The following is a 21,434-nucleotide window of genomic DNA, read 5'->3' on the forward strand; positions in this document are numbered from 1 at the left end:
AGATTGAAGCAGATGGGACTGAGAGAGAAGGCAGCTAAGAGGAGATCTGATCAAGATTTTCAAGCAGGTTTGATAAAGCAAATAAGGAGAAATGGTTCCCGCTCATAAAAGGAACAAGAATAAGAGAGCATAGATTTAAAAGTAATCAGCAAAAGCAAAGCTGAAGTGAGGAAAAGCATTTTCACTCAGCAAGTAATTACTGAGCATCTACATTGTCTACAATATGACCTAATTTATGTCATTAGCAAACTTGGAAGTGTAACAATCCTGCCAATTGGAGTAATCTACCCATTATCTTGATTTTGTCTCACCTGCAACTCAACCACTTTTCCAGCATTGTCAGTAGTCTGCCCTCAATTCCATGGGCTTATATTTTTGTTAGCAATTTCTTTTAATGGACTTGATAAAATGCCTATTGGAAGTCCATATAAATAACATCCATAGACATACCCCTGTCCATTACCTTAGTCACTTTTTTCAAAATTTCAATGAGGTTTGTCAGACCTGTCACGAATCCATGATGGCTCTTCCCGATTACCTGAAAACTTTCAAATTGTTCAGTTACATCCTTATTATAGACTCCAACTATTTCCCCATCACAGACGAAAGGCTAACTAGTCTGTAATTCACAGGTTTACTTTTTTAAAAAGAAATAGAAGAGGAAGAATAACGGGCAATTTTCCACGCTAGAGGGATGACTCCTGTATCTAGGGAACACGGAATGGTATTCTAGGATATGGAATGCACTGCTTGGATGTGTAGTGGAAACATTTGAGAGGGCACTGAATTATTATTTGGACAAAAAGAGTATGGGAAGAAAAATAACTGGAGATTAGCACTAGCTAATGATACTCACTTAACAAGCTGGTGCAGAAAGGATGGGCCAAATGGCCTCCTCCAATGTCATAACAATTCTGTGATTGTAGAATTTTTGACAGATGCGTTATGAAAACATTTATATAGTCAGTAAAGCTAGGTAGATGTTGTTTTGCATAAAAATTGTTGCTCTTTGCCAAGGGTTTCAGAAAATAAATTGTTTCATGATCCTTTATCTTTTACAAAACCAGTGTTTGAAATCTCACTTTATTTTCTCCCTAACACTTGTCATTAGGATTGAGGACAATCCTTATGCATAAATCATGAAGCTAGCTGAATTGGATTTCTTTGACAAAACAATAAAAACAGTATTAAAGAGATCTTCAAGATAACGACAGAGTTGTTGATCTTGTTGACAACAAGAATTGGTTAGTATGAGAGTTTCTAGGTCTCCTATTGCTTCCATAAGTTATTTTCTCATTTCATCCAACCCCTTGTTTTCCCACTTACCTGATACGGTGCAAGGCAGCAAATTCTGTGCCAGTGTTCATATTTTCAAAAGCTTTCACACATTGTACAAAAAGTACCCCTCTACTTGATCTAATAAGGAATCACAGCACGTTTCAAGCAATGTTACAGACAGTGGTACTCAAAAATATATGAGACCCCACAATTTTAACACATTGTCCGCATTCTCCACTCACTTTAGGGAGGCATGGTGGCTCAGTGATTAACACTACTGCCTCACAGTGCCAGGGACCCAGGTTCAATTCCAGCCTCGGGCAACAGTCTGTGTGGAGTTGGCACATTCTCCACATGTCTGCATGGGTTTCCTCTGGGTGCTCCAGTTTCCTCCCACAGTCCAAAGATGTGCAGGTTAGGTGAACTGGCCATGCTAAATCACCCATACTGTTCAGCAAAGTGTAGGTAGGAGCATTAGTCAGGGGTAAATATAGGATGATAGGGTAGGAGAATAGTTCTGGGTGGGTTACTCTTTGGAGGGTCGCTGTGGATTTGTTGGGCCGAAGAGCCTGTTTTCACATTGTAAGTATTCTAATTGTCAAAGAGACAGCTTACATCTTAGTACACGTGTAAAGCAGAGTCAAATTTGAAGAAAGAGGAACACTGACAGCTTCCTACCAAGCAACCTTTCAGCTGAGTAAAATGTGGAAGGACAAAAAAATAGCAATCTTAGGTTTTATGAAGACAGAGCAGACCGTTTAGCATTAAATGGCTCGACAATTGATTGATCTGCATAAACTATAGGAAAGTGGTTGGAAGTGCTAGAGAATCTTACATTTATTCAGAAATTCCATTGCAGTGTTACCACAAACATTTCAGCAAATCAAATTGTAGGTTGCATGTCTTCAAATAAACATGGTTTAACGTGTTACTCACTGAATCAGCAATCACTTTAATATTCACATAATTACAAATGCATCATTAGGTACTGTCCCTGACTATCTAAAAAATAAATAACAGCCACAAAAAAGTACCAATCAATACAGTCAAAGTCCTTTGCACCAATATAGACTTCTATTTGGCATTTGACTGGAATTGGTTTAGCAGCAGTAGATTCTGAATCAGAGTTCCATAACCAATAGCTACGTTTTGGTAGCTCCTGAACGGTCAGATCGGATAAATTATTAAACCTCTGGGTTGGAAGAATGAGTTCACTTCATGAGGTAGACCATCTTGCCTTTCTTTGCAACATTTATTTTTGCTACTGTTTGACAAAGGAACATATCATCCTCTCACCTCCATTAGGACCAGGGTCAGGGGGGCCCAGACTGATACCACCCCAGGAGTTTCCGGTCCAGCCTCTTTCTCTTTTGATTTTTGTTTTCCTTCTCCTCTCCCATTCCTCTCGTTCTCTTAGGGCTTCAGCCTGCAAAACTTCCTGCTGGGATTGGTCGCGTTTTCCAATTGACTGAATCATTCCACTTTTCACAACAGGAGCGTTTAAACCAGGCCAGAGGAACCCAGCTCGTCCTAAAACCAAAAAGAAGTTTTAAAATGTTACTTCTACTGAGCTCAGCCAAGGTTAGAAACACCTCGAGACTACCAGGAATTGTATGAACATAGGAACTTTCAAGATGCAAACTTTCGCATCATGCTTCCTCTGGAAATTACCTTCTTTTAAAAAAAAGTACAAACTTTCACATTCAAAACTACAGACTTTTCTTTTCTCACACTTGCTCTTCTTTCAGTTTCATGAATGCCCAACTAATCAGGCCTCCATTTCCTATTTCACCCTCTGTTTGTAACAGCTAATGTGTGTTTTTGGATGAAATAGACTGTTTATTGAAATAAAATGAATGCAAACAGATATGATTTTATCTAATGCTGGCCATTATAAGATACATTCTATGTCCACCATCTACTAAAAACACAGGATGGGCAATGTCCTTCTAAATTTTCCTATATTTACTTGCAATTTAATAGGAATGACTTTATCACATTACTTTCAGAAACAATATCTGGTCGGCACGGACGGGTTGGACCGAAGGGTCTGTTTCCATGCTGCACATCTCTATGACTCTAATCAAGACAAAGACTCAATGTCAGCTGCTAATATTGCATCCTGGCACAAGGCATTGAACTACCAACAGTCCTTAAACATGGATTTGTACATGGTGCAGTTACTTACCTTCACCAATCATCTGGCCTCTATTCAAATCTTTCTTCATCTTCCTTTTAGTTCGTTTACCTCTGCCCTTTCGTGCTCCAGCACCATATTCTGCCAGTACGCCACGCCATAATTCATCTGCTGTCACTGTTGAGATAAAAAATTTCCCGTGGTGAACAAAGCCATGAATATCAATAGTTGATTGATTGCAATCAGAGGTTACCGCCATACAAATAAAATTAATTCAACAAAATCTTTGTTGAAGTCCTAATACTTAGTTAGATGCAGACATTGATTGCAATACGGAGTATGCAAATCAGTACTCCAGGCATTTAAATAGTTCAATTTTTGCCTTGACAAGTGAAAGCATGACATACCATGTGCCTTGGAATGAATGAACTTATCAACATGTTTTACCCAACAAAGGTTCAGCCACTTTCATTGTATTGGAATCAAGGGAAATAAAGTAAATGAAGCTTTAAAACAGCATCATACAATTTTTTATTGTCAATCTTCAAAGTAGAAAATATTTATCATTAAATAGTCAACATTCTATTATATAGAAAAGTTATTTTCCCAATGTGCTCTCGTCATAAAAGTAACCAACTGTACTCTCATTGGAACAACAAGATAGGGGTTTATAAGATAATTAAAGAGCTGGATTGCTTGCCTTTCTCTACAATAAACCTTTGTCTGTCCAGATTGGATCGGTGTCTGTCAAGTCAAACCAATAAAACTGCATACCAGTGTATTGACACATGGCCAAATAGGTATAACATACTGTCATAACACAAAAGGCCCTTTGAGTACCAAGCAGAACAAAAACAAACATTCATCAGACTGTCCCATCTGCTCGCACCTGTTCCTGCTCACCACCATCTTGACAGATATTTCAGCTTCTTTCAATAAGCATACAGCGAGAGGTCAAAAAGTATGAGAATCAGAGCTCCAAACTGTGTTTGTTCAAGTGCTCACTGTTAAGGGCACAGTGGTGCATCATTTTTGTCAATGGTGGCTGCTCTGATGTGCAGTTGAATGGAGCATGTGTTGTATGTGTGGTTAACAACAGTTGCTAGTGGTACAGTCTGGGGTCAGGAGTATGGCAAGGGTTAGGTATGGTGGAGAAAAAGGCAGGTGATAGTGGCTAAGGAAAGCAGAGCTTTGACTGGAGGGATTTTGGCACTGTTGATGGTGTTGGGCGGGGTGGTGAATTTAATGTCATGTAGGGATGACAGTGGTAGGACTGGGTTGTCGTCTATCCTCATTGGATGGTTGGAGCAGTAGGATGCAAATGGCATTGTGTTGGGAGATGGTGTGAATGACAGCGAGGGGGTGACATGACTGTTATGGACCAGGCCAGACCCCCTCAAAACATTTCAAAGTAGCAGCCCATCCCTAACTTTTCTCATTGTTATGACAAGTGTATAGTGGATATTCCAGGAGTGATGCAGCTGGCCCACCCACTTAGCTTTAAACAAAACAGAATTTATTTGCAAGATTATCGAATGAAACACAAACAAGAGAGTACAGAATAACTTAACTATTTAAAATCCCATTTGACTCCAGTACAACTTAATGATGCTGTTCCACGTTCCTGCAACAATCTCCATAAACACCCATTGGCAAAGAAGGCAAAATCAAACACAGGGTCTTACAGGAGAGAGAGAGAGATTCAGCATGGAACACCTACTTCCATTTAGCTGTTTCTTCTGGATTGCTAGCTAACAACTGACCAGCAGCTCTGACCAGCTAGACTGCCGAAAACCCAAAACAAGTCAAAGTGGAGCTGGGAGAACAGTCTCCTCCCCTTTCATTATACAACTTTTTTTTAAAAATGCAAAATTTTAAAAAGTTGATAAACCCAGACATCACGATAACTCTGCCTCATACAACACTTCTGAAAAAAAAATCCAACCTTTTTAAGGATCAGCATTGGCACATGATTTAATAGGATTTATTTTTTTAAAAAAATACGTCACTGAACAGTACAACACGAACACGAACATTACAGGACCCGAGAAATTTCAACATGTCCTAATGATTGAATTGTGAGAGTCATAGAGATGTACAGCACAGAAACAGACTCTTCAGTCCAACTTGTCCATGCTGACTAGATATCCTAACCTAATCTAGTCCCATTTGCCAGCACTTGGTCCATATCCCTCTAAATTCTTCCTATTCATACAACCATCCACATGCCTCTTAAATGTTGCAATTGTACCAGCCTCCTCCACTTCCTCTGGCAGCTCATTCCATACACACACCACCCTCGGAGTGGAAAAAGTTACCCCCCTCAGGTTCCTTTAACATCTTTCCCCTCTCATCCTAAACCTATATCCTCTAGTTCTGGACTTGCCCCACCCCAGGGAAAATACCTTGCTATTTATCCTATCCATGCCCCTCATGATTTTATAAACCTTTATAAGGTCACCTCTCAGCCTCTGATGCTCCAGGTAAAGCAGCTCCAGCCTGTTCAGCCTCTCCCTGTAGCTCAAATCCTCCAACACTGGCAACATCCTTGTAAATCTTTTCTGAACCCTTTCAAGTTTCAATATATCCTTCTGATAGGAGGGAGACTAGAATTACATGGAATATTCCAAAAGTGACCTAACCAGTGGGCGGCACAGTGGCTCAGTGGTTAGCAGTGCTGTCTCACAACACCAGGCGACTGCCTGTATGGAGTTTGTACATTCTCCCAGTGTCTGCATGGGTTTCCTCCGAATGTTCTGGTTTTTTCCCACAATCCAAAGATGTGCAGGTCAGAAGAATTAGCCATGCTAAATTGTTGCATAGCGTTAGGTGCATTAGTCAGGGGTAAATATAGGGTAGGAAATGGGTCTACTCTTCTGAGGGTCGGTGCGGACCTTTTGGGCTGAAGTGCCTGTTTCCATACTGTAGGGAATCTATTCTAATCTAATCCAATGTTTTGTACAGCCGCAACATGACCTCCTAACTCCTATACTCAATGCTCTGATGAATAAAGGAAAGCATACCAAATGCCGCCTTCTGCGACTGTACTTTCAAGGAACTCTGAACCTGCACTCCAAGGTCACTTTGTTCAGCAACACTCCCAGGACCTTACCATTAAGTATATAGGTCCTGCTCTGATTTGCTTTTCCAAAATGCATTTATCTAAATTAAACTCCATCTGCCACTCCTCAGTCCATTGGCCCATCTGATTTAAGAATTACAGATCCAAGGCCCTTGGTACACCTTGGAAGAAAAGACCTCATGACTTTTCCCAATGCACCTCTGCAACAGTTGCGCCAAGCTTTAGTGTATTTCTCAGCAATCTTGTCCTAGTCCTTGCAACATAACACTCTCTAATATACAGTAGAGGACACTATAGGAGGACTGGCCTCCTTTTACACTTGTGATTCTGTATAAAGAAGAATTAGCAATGATGAACATATCCACATACTAGAACAGAAATAAGAGGGGAGTCCAAAAGGGATAAAATTTGCAGAGGTGCATACAGAAATCACTAAACGAAACACAAAGAATCGCAGACACTGCAAATCTGAAACAAAAGCAGAAATTGCTAGAGAAACTCAGTAGGTCAGACAGCATCTGTAGAGAAGATCAGAGTAAAGATTTCTTCAGAATAGACCGTAGCTCCAGAAAAGGTGTATTATTTGCTGAAGCCAGAGTTGGGGGGTGACTCCTTGTTTATATTTAAGGCTATGTAGACAGAATCTTTTATGATAGGGGAATTGAGTTATAGGGAAACAGCAGGAAAGTCGACATGGGGAATATCGATCAGTCATGATTCTATTGAATAACGGAACAGACCCAAGGGGCCGAATAGCTTATACTCCGTGCATTTTCTTATAGATCTTCCAGTCAGATCCTTCCTACATAGCCAGAAACACACTCCCTCGACACATTACCCTTGAGGCAGCTGTGGTGGTTAACAGAATATTGTTTACCTTCATGTGGATTGTGTCTTTGCTGAGATTTGGAGAGTGATGCAGTGGTTTGCATTGAGGATCACCTCAAGCAGCTTTACGATCAAGGACTCTGTGCGCTATAGGTCCTTCCAAGGTTTTAACCAAACACATCTGGTCTGGAACTTTAAAACTAAACTCCTTACACTGAAAATCTATTTCTTAATAGTTCTACGACATTTCTGGAACAACTGCTGTATGCAACTGGTTCAGCCAAGACTTCTAACTAGCCAAAGTGAAACCCAAAAGCTATTTACTAAGCCACAAGTGTTTGCCCTAATCAAAAAAAAATGTAAATCTGAAAGTCCAACGTGTCATTGTTTAACCTGACTGCTTGTAAAGATTTGCCAATGAAATCAGAACTCTATCACATACAAAGAACTCTTAAAAACAAATAATCAGAGAGAAACCACCATTGCTACTGAAAGATTTACAAGTTAATCATTAAACCTTTTCTCTCACGCAGAAACTAGTTCAAAATTGAAATGAAATGTTATTAAACCATATATAAAATCACACATATGCCAACTGTTATTTGCCCACCCCCTTAGTTGGTTGCAACATGATTAATTAAAAAGGATCCCTTGCTTATGAATGGATATCTTTTTTCCAGATCTCGATGAATGTATACTTTAAATGAAGCCAATTTAACCAGACTTGCTTAGTAATTCATAAGATTAAGTTTAATTAAATACATAAACTAATGAGAATCGATCAGAGAAGTTGTAGCTGTTCTCCTTGAAAAGGAGGAGATCTGTAAGAGGTTTTTAAAAACATGAGTTCCCTTTCATAAAAAGGCACAAGAATGAGAGGCCATAGATTTAAAGTAACGTACAAAGGAATCAGCCCATGAATATTTAATAGAGATTTAAAGTTATTTATTTAATATACTGTCACTTGTACCTAGATATAGTGACGAGTGGATAGTTGAATGTTATAAAAATTGCAGTGGGATGACCAATAGCACAGTCAGTTTCACAACCTTCAGCTTTGCAGACTGGTCACAATTCTATAATTCTGATTCTTTTCTGAATCAAGCTTCCAGGGTGAGGCAGCATCCTTTTGTTGTCCCATTTCCTTTAGTCCGATTTAGAGCACTCAGACTTTTATCTGCAGCACAGGGTGACTAGAGAGTAGCTCTTTGACTGACCTTCATAGCATGCTAATACTCAAAGGCCAAGCTGGTGCACATGAGAACGTTCAGTTTCACAAGAACACTTCATTGCGGTTAAAACTGGTTTTTCAAATCCCTATCCTTGTGCATTCTTCGAAGAGAAACATACAAGATATGCCTACAGTTTGAAACATAAATCACAGAGGGTTTTCAGCCCTTTGTTATTTCAAGTGACTCGATTTCTGAAGTTTCCTTGATCATAATCGTAATATTTGGTAGATCTCAATCTCCAGACAATCGCTTCATTTACATCTGCGTCCACTCTGAGCTATATCATCCCTCTTTTAAAAAAGCACATTTTTGGAATTACAAGTTAAATGCGTCCAAAGGTCTTCATGGGATAAACCCTAATCACAAAAATCCTACTTAAAATTATGCGCTCCGTACGGCCAGGAAACCTGGAATATACAAACAAAAACTGAACACTGCCAGACTCGATAGAAAGTGTGATTATATAGAGGTAGCTGATAACTTAAAAACATTTTAGTACAAAAACAATCACCATCTTTACAGTTTTCTTTGTTCAGATTCATCCAGGTATCAGTTTGGGTTGAAGGATTGTTAGCACCTCGATATGCATCATTAGAGGATTAGCACCAAATTATGCTAGAGCATTTCTTTTCTAAATTGATGAACCCTATCAAAAAGAGAGAAAATCAGGCAGGACTTGGAATTGGAGATCTGAGTTGCAAATGCAAATCAAATACCTCCCAGGATAATAATATAGCTTTTCCTTAAAGAGAATTAGCATTTTTCAGGCCAGAAGTCATTTCCTCCACATAGCAACTTCTAACCATTCATTTAATGTATCCAGAAAACTCATATCTTCGAAGGTTAGAAACATAGCTCATTTATATTTTAACATAGTTCAGTGAAAATCATTGGGAGAAAGATTTCTGCAGGCTATTGGTTCACAGTTCATAAAATCACGGAAGGCTACCAAGAGTGCAGAGGCAATAAAATAATTGAAACTATCGGTGCATCTAAATATTCTGCAATTTTTCTTTAAAAATGAAAACCTCCATTGGGAAAATCCAATGACAAAAAGAAACTGCAGTAAAGTGGGGTCAGATCAAATGGCAGAGTTTTGTGCATATATCTCCTCCCCATGCAAGGCTCACTCAATTTCTGATTAACGCAAACATAGTTGCTAAAAATCAATGTTTGTGCAGACCTGTAGAGAAGGGGACACTGTACAGAGCAGCATGAAATCTGACACCTGTTTAATAATAGACAAAGTAAAGAACAATTTGTTGCTTTCAGTTTTGTTCCAGGATAAAAATGATCTGAATTGCTTTTGTAAACTGTTGAGCATGAAAGTGTCAAACATTAACATCAATGCTGGGAATGTGGAGCAACAGCGAGGTCACTGATATTGCAGCATCCATCTTGCCACTGGATTTGCTGGATTTTGCAGAGGCAGCACTGATGATATTTTTCTCAGGATTCGAGGTGTCTGCTGTATATTATCAATGTCTCCAATGCATAAAGAAAGCCAGCTAACACTGCTGCACTGCAGACTAAGGAGTTGCCAGGTTTGAGATTTTGTGTCAACCATCTCACTGGACATAGCTAAAAGGTTGATTTGATTTTTGTTGTCACGTATCTAAATGTGGCAAAAATTTCAGTTTTGTGTGCGGTACAGGCAGGTCTTAACATACAAAGACATACAGATCGTAGGACATTTAGACATAGGAGGTTACAGATGCACAGGTAGTGCACAAAAACCAAGAACAACAGTAGGATTTGAAATTTGAACAGTCCACTCAGCAGTGAAATAAAAGCAGGGAAGAAGCTGTTGTTCAGTTCTTTAGTTTTGTTGACATTGAGGGAAAGATGGTTACTTTCCCCACTACACCAAACATGTCACCTCCTTCCTGCATTCTGACTCATTATTGTTTGCGGGGTTGGCACACTGGATCACTGATAAGTTTTATAGTTGATGCCTCCTCTCACTGAGAAGTGCTTCAAGGATAGGCAAATTGATCCACATTATCCAACAGCCTGCTACGTAATGCAATTGTCAGGAACCAGCATTGTGTGACAGGCAAGTATAGGAGCTTGGTCTTCCAGATATATAATCTTGCAACCATGAATACACTGATAACAGTTTGGAGCTGGGCCTCAGAATGTTATATGCATGTTGTCTGCACACCGTAACTCAATGAAAACAGTTTGGACAATTTTGGTCTGGGGGTCAAGGCAAAACAAAAGGGTTGAATTGCTTCCAACTCATCCTGTAGACTTGCTTGGCTTACTGGGGAACTTCATGGATCTGGGATACAGTGCTGCAGTGAGGAAGGTGGAAAAGATCATTGATATAGCCTTGCCTACCATCAATTTACACATGTACTGGGGCTGTGGTGGACCCATTATTGGGAATCCGGGCTTGCAGCAGGCAGAGGATAGTGATGAATTTCTGCAGACGTCCAAATTCAAGGAGGAAACTATATTTTTTCCCTTCATGAGGGCAAAGGAGGTTATGTACAAAGGCTGCACTCTCTGCAAATTTCTTGGACTCAGCTTATTGTGAAGACCATGTCCACTATGCTTCTTAATAGGTGGAAAGTGTATCGAGATTCCAGGTGGGGAGAAGGCAACTGATCAGAACTCTTGCAATAACTTTTCCTGTGTCAGACTGTTGGGCAGAAGCTTATAGATGGGTACACCTTTTGTGTTTACTACAATGGATCTCCACTCCTTTATGAAAACAATCACACCTTGAAGATCTCCTGGCATGTTCTCCTCTTCTCAGATGAGAGAACGGAGGTCACCCATTCACGTCAAAAGTACTGCTCTGCTGCGTTTTAATATTTTGATGACTACTTCTGCTGCCATATGAGCTTTCATCTGTCAGATAGCCATTTCAAATTTATGTTGGGCTGGGGCTGTGCCTAGTCTTTAGATTTAGGTTTTATTGTCACATATGCTCAAGTACGGGGCACAAGAGTATAGTGAAAAGCGTACAGTGTTGCCACATGGCACCATCTTAGATACAAAAGTTTAGTTTCAGAAGCAGAAAAATAAATAAGTTAAAAAAGTTCAGCACTACACAGTTTTCCTAGTATAAAACTGGGAAAAATAAAGAAATTTTTAAAAATCAAAAGCTGGGCTTTTCCCAATGTTCATGAGATGTGGGTTCATTGGTTGGATCAGCATTTACTGCCCATTCCTAATTGCCACTTGATTGGAGTAGCCTCTTGAAGCCACTTCAGAGGGCAGTTAAGAGACAATCACATTGCTGCTATTCCGAGTCATATGTAAGTCAGACCAAGCAAAGGAATGACAGATGCACTTTCTTCCACCTGGTCAGACATTGGAAGCATTCATATCACTTATGTCAGACAGGAGTTGCTTGATGTGGGTTGTATCTCCAACGTTACCTTAAAATAGCAACAGCAGAAATGCTGCCATGGGAAAAATCTGTGTCAATGTCAATGGTGTCAAGGACTCTGAAGACAGGCTGAGCTCATTAGAGCTTCACAAGAATGCTCAACAAGCAGCAAGTATGGAATGCCCAAAGTGTCTGATCTAGCCCCGAACTCCATCACAATCAGCCCTTGCAACGACACTCAATTTTTTTTCTAGGAACCAAGACTGGCTCACCAAAAATATTAACTAAAGGTATTCGATCATACCTTGTTGAAACCAATATATGGGGCAGTAAAGAAAACACATCAGAACCTTTGGATGCAACAGAAAGTTAACTTTTCTGTCTGAATTGCAGGTAAATTAGACCTGTACAATTCTGGATACTACACTTCAAGGAAAGAATGCAGCCTCACAAAATAGGAAAGAACAAGACAAATAATCTGCTATGAAGGCAGAGTTACTTTGTGTTTGAAAGGTCTGAGCTTCATGACGCTGGATAAACTCAAAGCAAAAGATTATTTAGAAAGGCCGTCCCAGAGTGTTTCATGGCTGATGAAATTCTTTTGTAAACTCTGCTACAATGTAGGAAAATGCATTTGCCAGAAGGTTCCACAAACAGCACCAAAATAAATGACAAGATATACACTGGTTTTATGGTGATCATTGAGGGCTAAAACTCGAAGGCTTTTTCTGCTTTTCTTTGAATCACATCATAGAATCCTATACTGTTGTTATGATCCTAAACCAGACCATCTCCAAATCGTGCTTTAAACTGATTAGGGATGAGTAACCTTTTCACTTTTAAAGTAGGCAGAAAGGTAAGGTCTGGGGGGAGTTCTAAGAAAATAAAACCACAGGATTCTATTTCTCTGAATGAAAAACGATGCTGTACAAGTAAGAACATGAACAATGTAGAACACGTACTACTTATTTCTAACACAGTTAATTGACTGTGATTCAATATCACACAGAGCACATCAAATAGCAAATCCAATCAACACAAATCCCATGGATTTCTCAGTAACACCCCACAGATGTGTCAGTGGGTCATCAAATCTCAAACTCCACAAGGATTTACAATCCTTTTGCCAAATGGCTTTGAAACTACCTCACAAGGGCCATTCTCTTGGATTGCCTCTACAATGGCTCATGTTCTGGTTAGTCACCCTGCTTTCCAGAGTTCATGCCACTCTGGACTCTGGAAACACCAGTATTAATTCACTGGCTCTCCTCCAGTTTTACACCAATGGCTAGCTTTACCAAGCTGGATCAGTTTCTGGGTTTCCCCAGAGTGCTAATTTTGCTCAGTTGTACAATTAAAGACGCTGCTTACAAGTTTTTCAACACTCACCTGCAGCTGTACTAAACTATGAGTGGCACCAGTTTCTTGTGAGTCCCCGACAACCTTTAGGACCTTTCTAAGCCCTGGCACCTGACAGTCTGATAGCTACTGCACTGTTAAAACGGAGAGATATTCAGCTGTTTCAGGACTTAAGGCATTGCCTCTCACCCAAAAGATGGCTGATCCACAGTGCAATATTCCTTCAAAAGTATATGTCACATTTTAAAGAACAATTTAAATTTAACTACTTAAGTCACAGGCTGAGGGTCTGGAATAAAGCTTCGAGCGAGTCAGACAGTATAAAAATTAAATAAGATCCTTCTAGGGATTCAAAGTAATTTGGGTGAGGCAGATAAAATGGTGCATTTAACTCACGCAACAGAATTGTTCACATATCAAAACGAGCAACAGTATTTGCACTTCATTGTTCAATGCCATTGGGTGACTGAGGGAAAAACACCACCACGTTTGGCTGGTCTTAACATACAATGGAGCTCAGAGAGCCTGCATTTTAAAATATGAAAGTATGGCTCAATGATTGAGCACGGAAGAAGGCACTGTCAGGCCAGAAAATTTTCATTACTTGTTGTATGCAAGGGTTACAAGAGACAGCTAACTGCCAATCCAACCAAAGGTTGAGAGAGGGGAAGTTGTTTTGTTGTGATTACATCTTCTGTCAGACATTGATTGAAAGCAAAAAATATCTTTGACAAAGTTTGACCAACTTAGCACATTATGGACCGAAATAGACTAGGACAGAAAGAATTGCAAAGCATCTGAAGGCTCCAGGGCGTGCACTTAACCTCATACTGAAGTCTTGCATTGTGATGACGTTCCTGGTTCAATATTGCTTAAAGTTATTAGAGCATCTATCTCAACATTTTGTGGACTGAGTACATCAGAAGCTTAAATCTCATTAAATTTTTAGTGCAGATCTTTGCTGCTATTTAATTATTACTTTTAATAAACCCCATGGTTTATAGATTGTAGCTCAAGCCATGCAATCTGCTACAGTGACTATATTTTTGTGATCCATGGACTAGAAGGTTATGAGTGTGTGTCATTCTCAATTAATTAATTACAATGCGGATATTTTCCTTTGATTTACAATAACCTATATTTATATAATATTTTGTAACATATTCCAAGGTATTTTGCATGATAATACTCCCAAGCTCACATTATGGATCATTGGGAGTTAGGAGTAGCAGGAATTGTTGGCAAGCACAAGATTGTGACTCCTGATTTTCACATCCTCAGAATAACAAAGTAAGCATTGCTCAAAATTTATTTCTGCTTGCAGGTTACAAATCCAAGCCATAACTTGCAACTGATCATAACATTCAACTTTAAATATTGACACTCCAATATAAATTCTAAATAATATTAGAAGCTCTTAAAGTGAATATTCCCTCCACTCCTACAATTTATATGTTAGTGACGGAAGAGAATGTGGAGGTTATTTTGGAGCATTAAAATACTGACTAACCCAGTATTTTCTCCTGCCATATCCCTCAAAACCATAATGTGAAACAGCAGACAATTAGTCTGAGTGGCAGCACTGCTGGCCTCACAGTGCCAGGAGCCAGGTTCGATTCGAGCCTCGGGCGACTGTCTGTGTGGAGTTTGCATGGGTTTCCTCCCACAATCCAAAGATGTGCAGGTTAGGTGAATTGCTAAATTGTCCATAGTGTTCAGGGATGTTGGTCAGGGGAAATGTGGAATGGGTTTGGGTGGGTTGCTCGCAGACGGATGGTGTGGACTTGTTGGGCCATTTTGTTTCCACACTGTAGGGATACTACAATTCTTTGAACAATTAAACATTAAAGCTTAATCACAGGAATATTTCAATGGAAAGGTGGCACATGGGAGCAGGATGAAGAGAAGGAATTATTAAATTGCACATAAAGTTTCCATTAAAGTTTCTCAGACCATCTCAATGGGATTGTGCATGCATGTAATTTATTTACTGAGTGATATGATTTAAAAGTAACCAACCAAGCTTTAGTCTTAAGCAAGATAAAGGTTAATTTAAACAAAAAATACAAAGATACTTGAATAAAATGTAAAGTTATAACTAACGAAGATTAACTGCAGATAAGAACGGAAAATACTTAAAAAGATGAAGTGTAGTTTAGTCCTTTAAAAGAAACCCATAGTTTGCAGACGAAATGTTGGTTGTTCTTCATAGCTAAAATGCTCCAACCCAGGTTAAATCCTGGTGAATCTCCTCTGCACCCCAGTTGAAGCTGTATTTCAAATGTGTTACATGTTTGTTAAATTGTCAGACCTTTCAAGTTGGTAACACCACTTAAAAAAAAAATCAATACCTACCTACTGCAAAACCAAAATTTATTACAGACAGTCACTGCACATTTTGAACAAATCCAAAACTCATAACTTAATTATTTTTGGATGTGATAAAATGTTCTCTAAAGAGAGTTAAGGACAAAAATAATCCAGATAGGAATATTGTACCTCCTCACTTTGCAAAGACAGACTGTACATCGCTTTGCTGCTGGCACAGATGGTATAAATCAGTTTGAACAGCCTCCAGTATTAACAATTTATATTGCAACAAAATAATCAAAGACTGTTCTTCATGCTGAGCAGCAGCATGGTGTCAATCTGACCAGGTCAGAATGAAACGCAGCTACAATACTAACGTGTACATGCATGGTATCTACTTTTCAGCTTCACCTGAAAATGCTAAAATCATCTTACTTCTCATTTTTAACAACACTATAACAAACTTAGCCTCTAACTTCTGAATATTAGCAAGTAAATGGAAACACTGAATGTCATAGATATTAAAATGCTTTAGGCCACTTTTAGCACCAGGAAAATAAACTTACATTTGTTGAAGAAGCTGCTGTATCTATACTGATGGAACACAAAAGGGAGTGGCATCAGTGTGGTCAATCCAGTCTGTGTTACCGAGGTACACTGAAGAAAGGGGCAGACTGTCCACTTCCCAATAGTGGTCGCATATACCTTTCCTACAAAAAAAGGGGGCACAGAGAGAAAAACAGGTTTTATAAAGTCAAAAATGTGACAACACAAAATTGCAGGCTGTTAAAGAATATTAAGATGGTAAATAGTAAGACATAGGGCAGAATTTCTGTCCCGAATATAGACACAAAATTTCAAAGACTACTGGTCAGTTGGCCATGTTGCAGAAGCTAAGATGTTTCAAAATTTGAAGTTTCCTTGTAGCCCAAATTATGCAGGATTCAAATGCATTGGTTTCATTGTTTCTAGACAAGTTCTTTGCAAGATTACATTGCAAATAAGAAACTTTGCAGCATTCAGTACAAGAACCATCTTCAACATTCTGTAGAAAATACTTTGTATTTGTTTATTATATCCTGATTTTAGATATAATTGAAGTGATTTGAATTTTGGAACTGAAGTCTGTTCTGGATTAATTGGGCCAATGGGTAGAAGCTTGGCAGATGGAGTTTAATTTGGATAAATGTGAAGTATTGCATTTTGATAAGACAAGCTAGGGCAGGACTAATATAATTAATGGCACAGCCTTGGCTTGTGTGGTAGAACAGAGACACCTAGGGGTGCAGGTACATTATTCTTTGAAATGTGTGTCAAGTATATAGGGCGGTTGCCTTCATTGCTCAGACCATTGAGTGTACAATTGGAACTGAATGTTGAGGTTGTACAGGACATTGGCGGGGCCTCTTCTGGTGTGCTGTGCACTTTTGGTCACCCTGCTATGGGAAGGATATTATTAAACTGGAGGGGGTTTGGAAAAGATTTACCAGGAGGTTGCCAGGAATGAAGGGTTTGAATGAAAAAAAAGCGGGATAGGGTGGAATTTTTTCAACTGGCGGGTAGAAAAGTTGAGGGGTGACCTGAGAGGTTTAGAAAATCATGAGCAGATATAAGATAAACAGCAAAGGTCTTTTCCCCAAGGTGGGGGAGTTTAAAACTAGGAGTCATATTTTTTAAGGTGAGAGGAGAAAGATTGAAAAAAGGACATGAGGGGCAATTTTATTTTCTTTCGAACATGTATATCTGTTATTGTGTGGAATGAACTGCCAGACAAAGTGGTGGATGCAGGTACAGTTACAATATTTAAAATAGATAATTACATGAATAGGAAAGGGTTGGAGGGATATGGGCCAAATGCAAGCAGGTGGAACTATATTAGTTTAGGAACATGGTTGGCATGGACTAGTTGGACTGAAGGGTCTGCTTCCATACTGTATGACCCCAAGACATCAGACTTTGTTGGCTTTATTCTCCCCCCCCCCCATTTTAATGCAACAGATGCATATTGCCAGGTGTGGAAGGTTTGAGTTATAAAGAAAAGCTAGATAGGCTGGGACTTTTTTTACTGGAGCATAGGAGGTTAAGATGTGACTTTATAGAAGTTGATAAAATAATGACGCATACGGATAGGGTTAATGGTAGTTGTCTTTTCCTAAGATGGGCGATTTCAAGACTGGGGGCACATTTTTAAAGGTGAGAAGAGAGAAATTTAAAAAAGACATGAGGCAAATTATTTTACACAGGATGGTTTGCATGTAGAATGAACTTCCTGAGGAAGTAGTAGATGTGGGTACAATTGCAACATATACCTGCATTTGGACAGATACATGAATAGGAAAGGTTTGGAGAGACATGGGCCAGAAGTAGGCAGGTGGAATTAGTTTAGTTTGGGATTATGTTCGGCATGAACTGGTTGGACCAAAGAATGTTTCCATTCTGTATGACTATGATATCAGAGATGGAAAAAAATTGGAATAAATAAAATTGGAAGCATATCAAAATTACAGATATTAACCTCACATGAACAAGCAAATCAACTGCAACCAAGGCTGAACAGAATTCCATCTGTTGCACAGATTCCCAAAGTTATATAAATACAGCACTAACTGCAAAAGTTTCCAGCAAGCAGCAGATTATACAGAAGCTGGAAAATACCACAATACTACTTCACACGAATGTTTGTCCAGAAGTGGATCCAGCTCAGAATGAAGGCAGGAGCCACAAAGTTGAACACCATAAATAAGATTAGTCTTGTTTCAGAATAAGCACAAAATTGATAAAACACAAATGTAAGATTTATTTGCAAAATTATTAAGTAATGACATATTTTGCTCCTACTGGTATGAAAATTTAAAGACAGACAAGTAACAGTTCTCTGAGATATCCCTGCTTAAAGCCATTGGAGATTTGGAAGGAGCTTAAAGATGTTGTTGCATATGACATGCCCATATTAATTTCTGTGAAACTGAGTCAGCAAGGCCAGCAAACGGTGGTGAGCATCCAGGTTTATCCAAAGATTTTGAAAGTACCACTTTTGTTCAGTGTTGAACGCCTTGGTGATGTCTAAGAAAGGAATGCAGGTCTTTGATTTGCTCAGGAGACCTTTTTTTTTTGCATTGAGACAAATACAAATGCTATGTCTGCAGTGCCTGTATTTGCTCTGAAGCTGCAATGGGTTTCTGGGAGGTTTTCTTCTGTGATGGTTGACAAGCCTGTTCAGAATACTTTAGCCAGTTTCTGTCCAGCAATAGTAAGGAAGTGATCCCACAGTAGTTACAGCAATATAACTTTTGCCCTTTAGTTTTGGACAAGGCAATGATAACAACATCAGGATGACCTTGTGAAATGTTGAGTTTATATTATGGGAAGGACAGCCTGAAGGCTTTGGGTGGAATACCATTAAATCCAGGGACCCTGTTTCTCTTTATCTGGTTCATGGCAGTCAGTTTCCTCCAATGTTGGGATCTCATCCCCAACTCTTCTTTAACAAATGGTTGTGCACTTAGCATTGAAGAGAATTTCCAAGTGCTGAGACCAGCGATCCAGAATGGACTCTTTGGTTCATATATAGTTTCTTGCTATTGACACTCATCAGGGGATTTTTGGGTTTGATATGCTGACCCATAGACAGACTTTAGTGCTTCATAGAAGCTTATGTTGCCAGTAACAGCAGACAGTTGAGATGTTTTTCATTCCCACAAGTGCAATCCAATCATTTTGAATGTTTCTCTGTTTCTGCTGAAGGTTGCTGAACACTTTATTATCGGCTGTCATTATCCGTACTAGGTCATCTTAACACCAGCATTATCCTGCAAAACATAGCAGTTGCTTTCTCAACCTGCCCAAACACTTGTAAACAATTTTTCATCTTCTCTTAGAACTTTCAGCTCCTGAAATCTTTTTAGTATTGAACCCTTGACTTTGTACTGCCTTTGCTCATTTCATACTTGTCTGAATCAAGCTTCCACTGCCACGTCTCTTTATTCTACCAGCTCCTGAGGTGTATCAATACCCTTCTCACCATTCATAATATCTAAAAGTTGAACCATTTGCAAATTGCAAAATTCTCTCCCATCATACAATTTTAAATAGATCTAGAAAAACAGTGATCGCCTTACGAGCCCCAGGAAAACCCTTTCTGTAATTTGAAAAAAAAAATCATTCAAACACAACTAGTTTATGAGAAAACCTTGATCAAATTAAACAATGAACGGCCCTTAACAAGCCCATTTTTTTTTCTTACAGCTGGACTCTTATTAGTTTTACTGGCTTCTAACCAAAACATTTAGAAATAGTGACCTCTCTTTCTGCAGGGCAGTCTGAAAAAAACAGGGGAGTAGCATCCTCATTCCAGCACACTCCTATCCTCCACTGAGCAAGGGCTCCGAGAGCTAACTGGCCACTGGGCCCAGGGATTTAAGTGTTGTTGCCTCCAGTGGCATACAGGTTGTGGCAGTGATGCCTATATCCTTGCGCCTCTCAGACATTCTGAACAGCCAACGTGGCTGGATAGGGAGAAAGCCTTCACTTTCAACCTGCCAGTAATACAACAGATGGCTTCCTCGCCAGACAGGGCCTTGTGCAGAACCATGGGCTCCCCTTGATTAATCTATATTTATACATCATAACACGTTAACATCACAAATTAGGACAAATTATCCATTTGCATGGCCTAACAATCAACTATTTATTGTATTAGCACCTTTGTAATGTTCATCAGATATCAACCATGCAATGATACAATGTCAGCACTGGATGCACTCATCAGTTTTCAAGCAGGTCTGAAGACCAAACAAAACACTTTTTAAATACAACCTTAAAGCACACAAAGTTGAAACTTATGACTCCTACAAAATTATAAAATTGCTTGTGCTGCACATTCTTATTTCACCTGCACTGTTGCCCAGAATCAATCTGATATAAAGTATCGTCTTAAGATGAAATTTTCAATTCACTGTTGTTTATTGGATTTGTTGTTTGGGATTTCAGCTGCCTGAAACATGGACACAATTTTTGTAACAGCATTTAATAGGTGCCCAGGAAACTTAAATCAATATAGATAACGTTCACCTCAACTCCAGGCAACACAAAATAAAGAATATCTCATTTAATGCATCATGGTCTGCACTGATCATCCACTCAATATGAAAAGCAGCAGCAGTCTTAATGCTGGAAGGCCAGAATGTAATCCTAACCATGGGGGTTAAATTAAAGCGCCCACACAGCAACATAATGAATAATTATATTAATTCACGTCCTCTTATGGTTAGCACTGCTGCCTCATAGTGCCAGCGACCTGGGTTTGATCCCAGCCTTGGATGACTGTCTGTGTGGAGTGTGCACATTCTCCCCGTGTCTGCGTGGATTTCCTCAGAGTGCTCTGGTTTCCTCCCACAATACAGAGATGTGCAGATTAGGTGAATTGGCCAGGCTAAATTGCCCATAGTGTCCAGGGATGTTAGGATAGGTGCATTAGTCAGGAGTATATGTAGAGTAGTGGGAGAATGGACCTGGGTGGGTTAAAGTTGTTTAGGGAAGGACATCTGTCATGTGACTCCAGACCTATAGCAATGTGGTTGACTCTTAACTGCCCTCTTAAGTGGTCACCAAGCCATTTGGTTGTATCAAACCACAATATATCCTCAAACAAAAGGAAAAATAACATTGGATGAACCACCTAGAATCAACTTTGCCACCTTAACAACAACAAACACTGCCCTGTTGACCTTGCAAAGTCCTCCTTCCAAACATCTGGGGAGTCTCACAGCCGAGTCAAGCAACACCCAGGGAGTCTTCAACCCCACAAAGTCTCAAGGCATTAGGTCAACATAGGCAAGGGAACCTCCTGCCAATTAAGAGCCACCC

The 21,434-nt window shown here is 39.4% G+C and overlaps 1 protein-coding gene across 1 annotated transcript in view; it reads right to left on the reverse strand.

Annotated features, from left to right (window-relative positions):
• Positions 1-21,434, reverse strand: part of mrps5 (mitochondrial ribosomal protein S5) — a 144,038-nt gene that overhangs the window by 106,402 nt on the left and 16,202 nt on the right. The window contains exons 2-4 of the mRNA XM_072551624.1: positions 16,136-16,279; positions 3,467-3,592; positions 2,575-2,808 (exon numbers count right to left, since the gene is read on the reverse strand). Coding sequence (XP_072407725.1) covers positions 2,575-2,808; positions 3,467-3,592; positions 16,136-16,279 — 504 coding nt within the window. The remainder of the gene's footprint in view (positions 1-2,574; positions 2,809-3,466; positions 3,593-16,135; positions 16,280-21,434) is intronic.

The sequence above is a fragment of the Chiloscyllium punctatum genome, chromosome 3 (genome assembly GCF_047496795.1).
Source record: "Chiloscyllium punctatum isolate Juve2018m chromosome 3, sChiPun1.3, whole genome shotgun sequence".
NCBI lineage: Eukaryota > Metazoa > Chordata > Chondrichthyes > Orectolobiformes > Hemiscylliidae > Chiloscyllium > Chiloscyllium punctatum.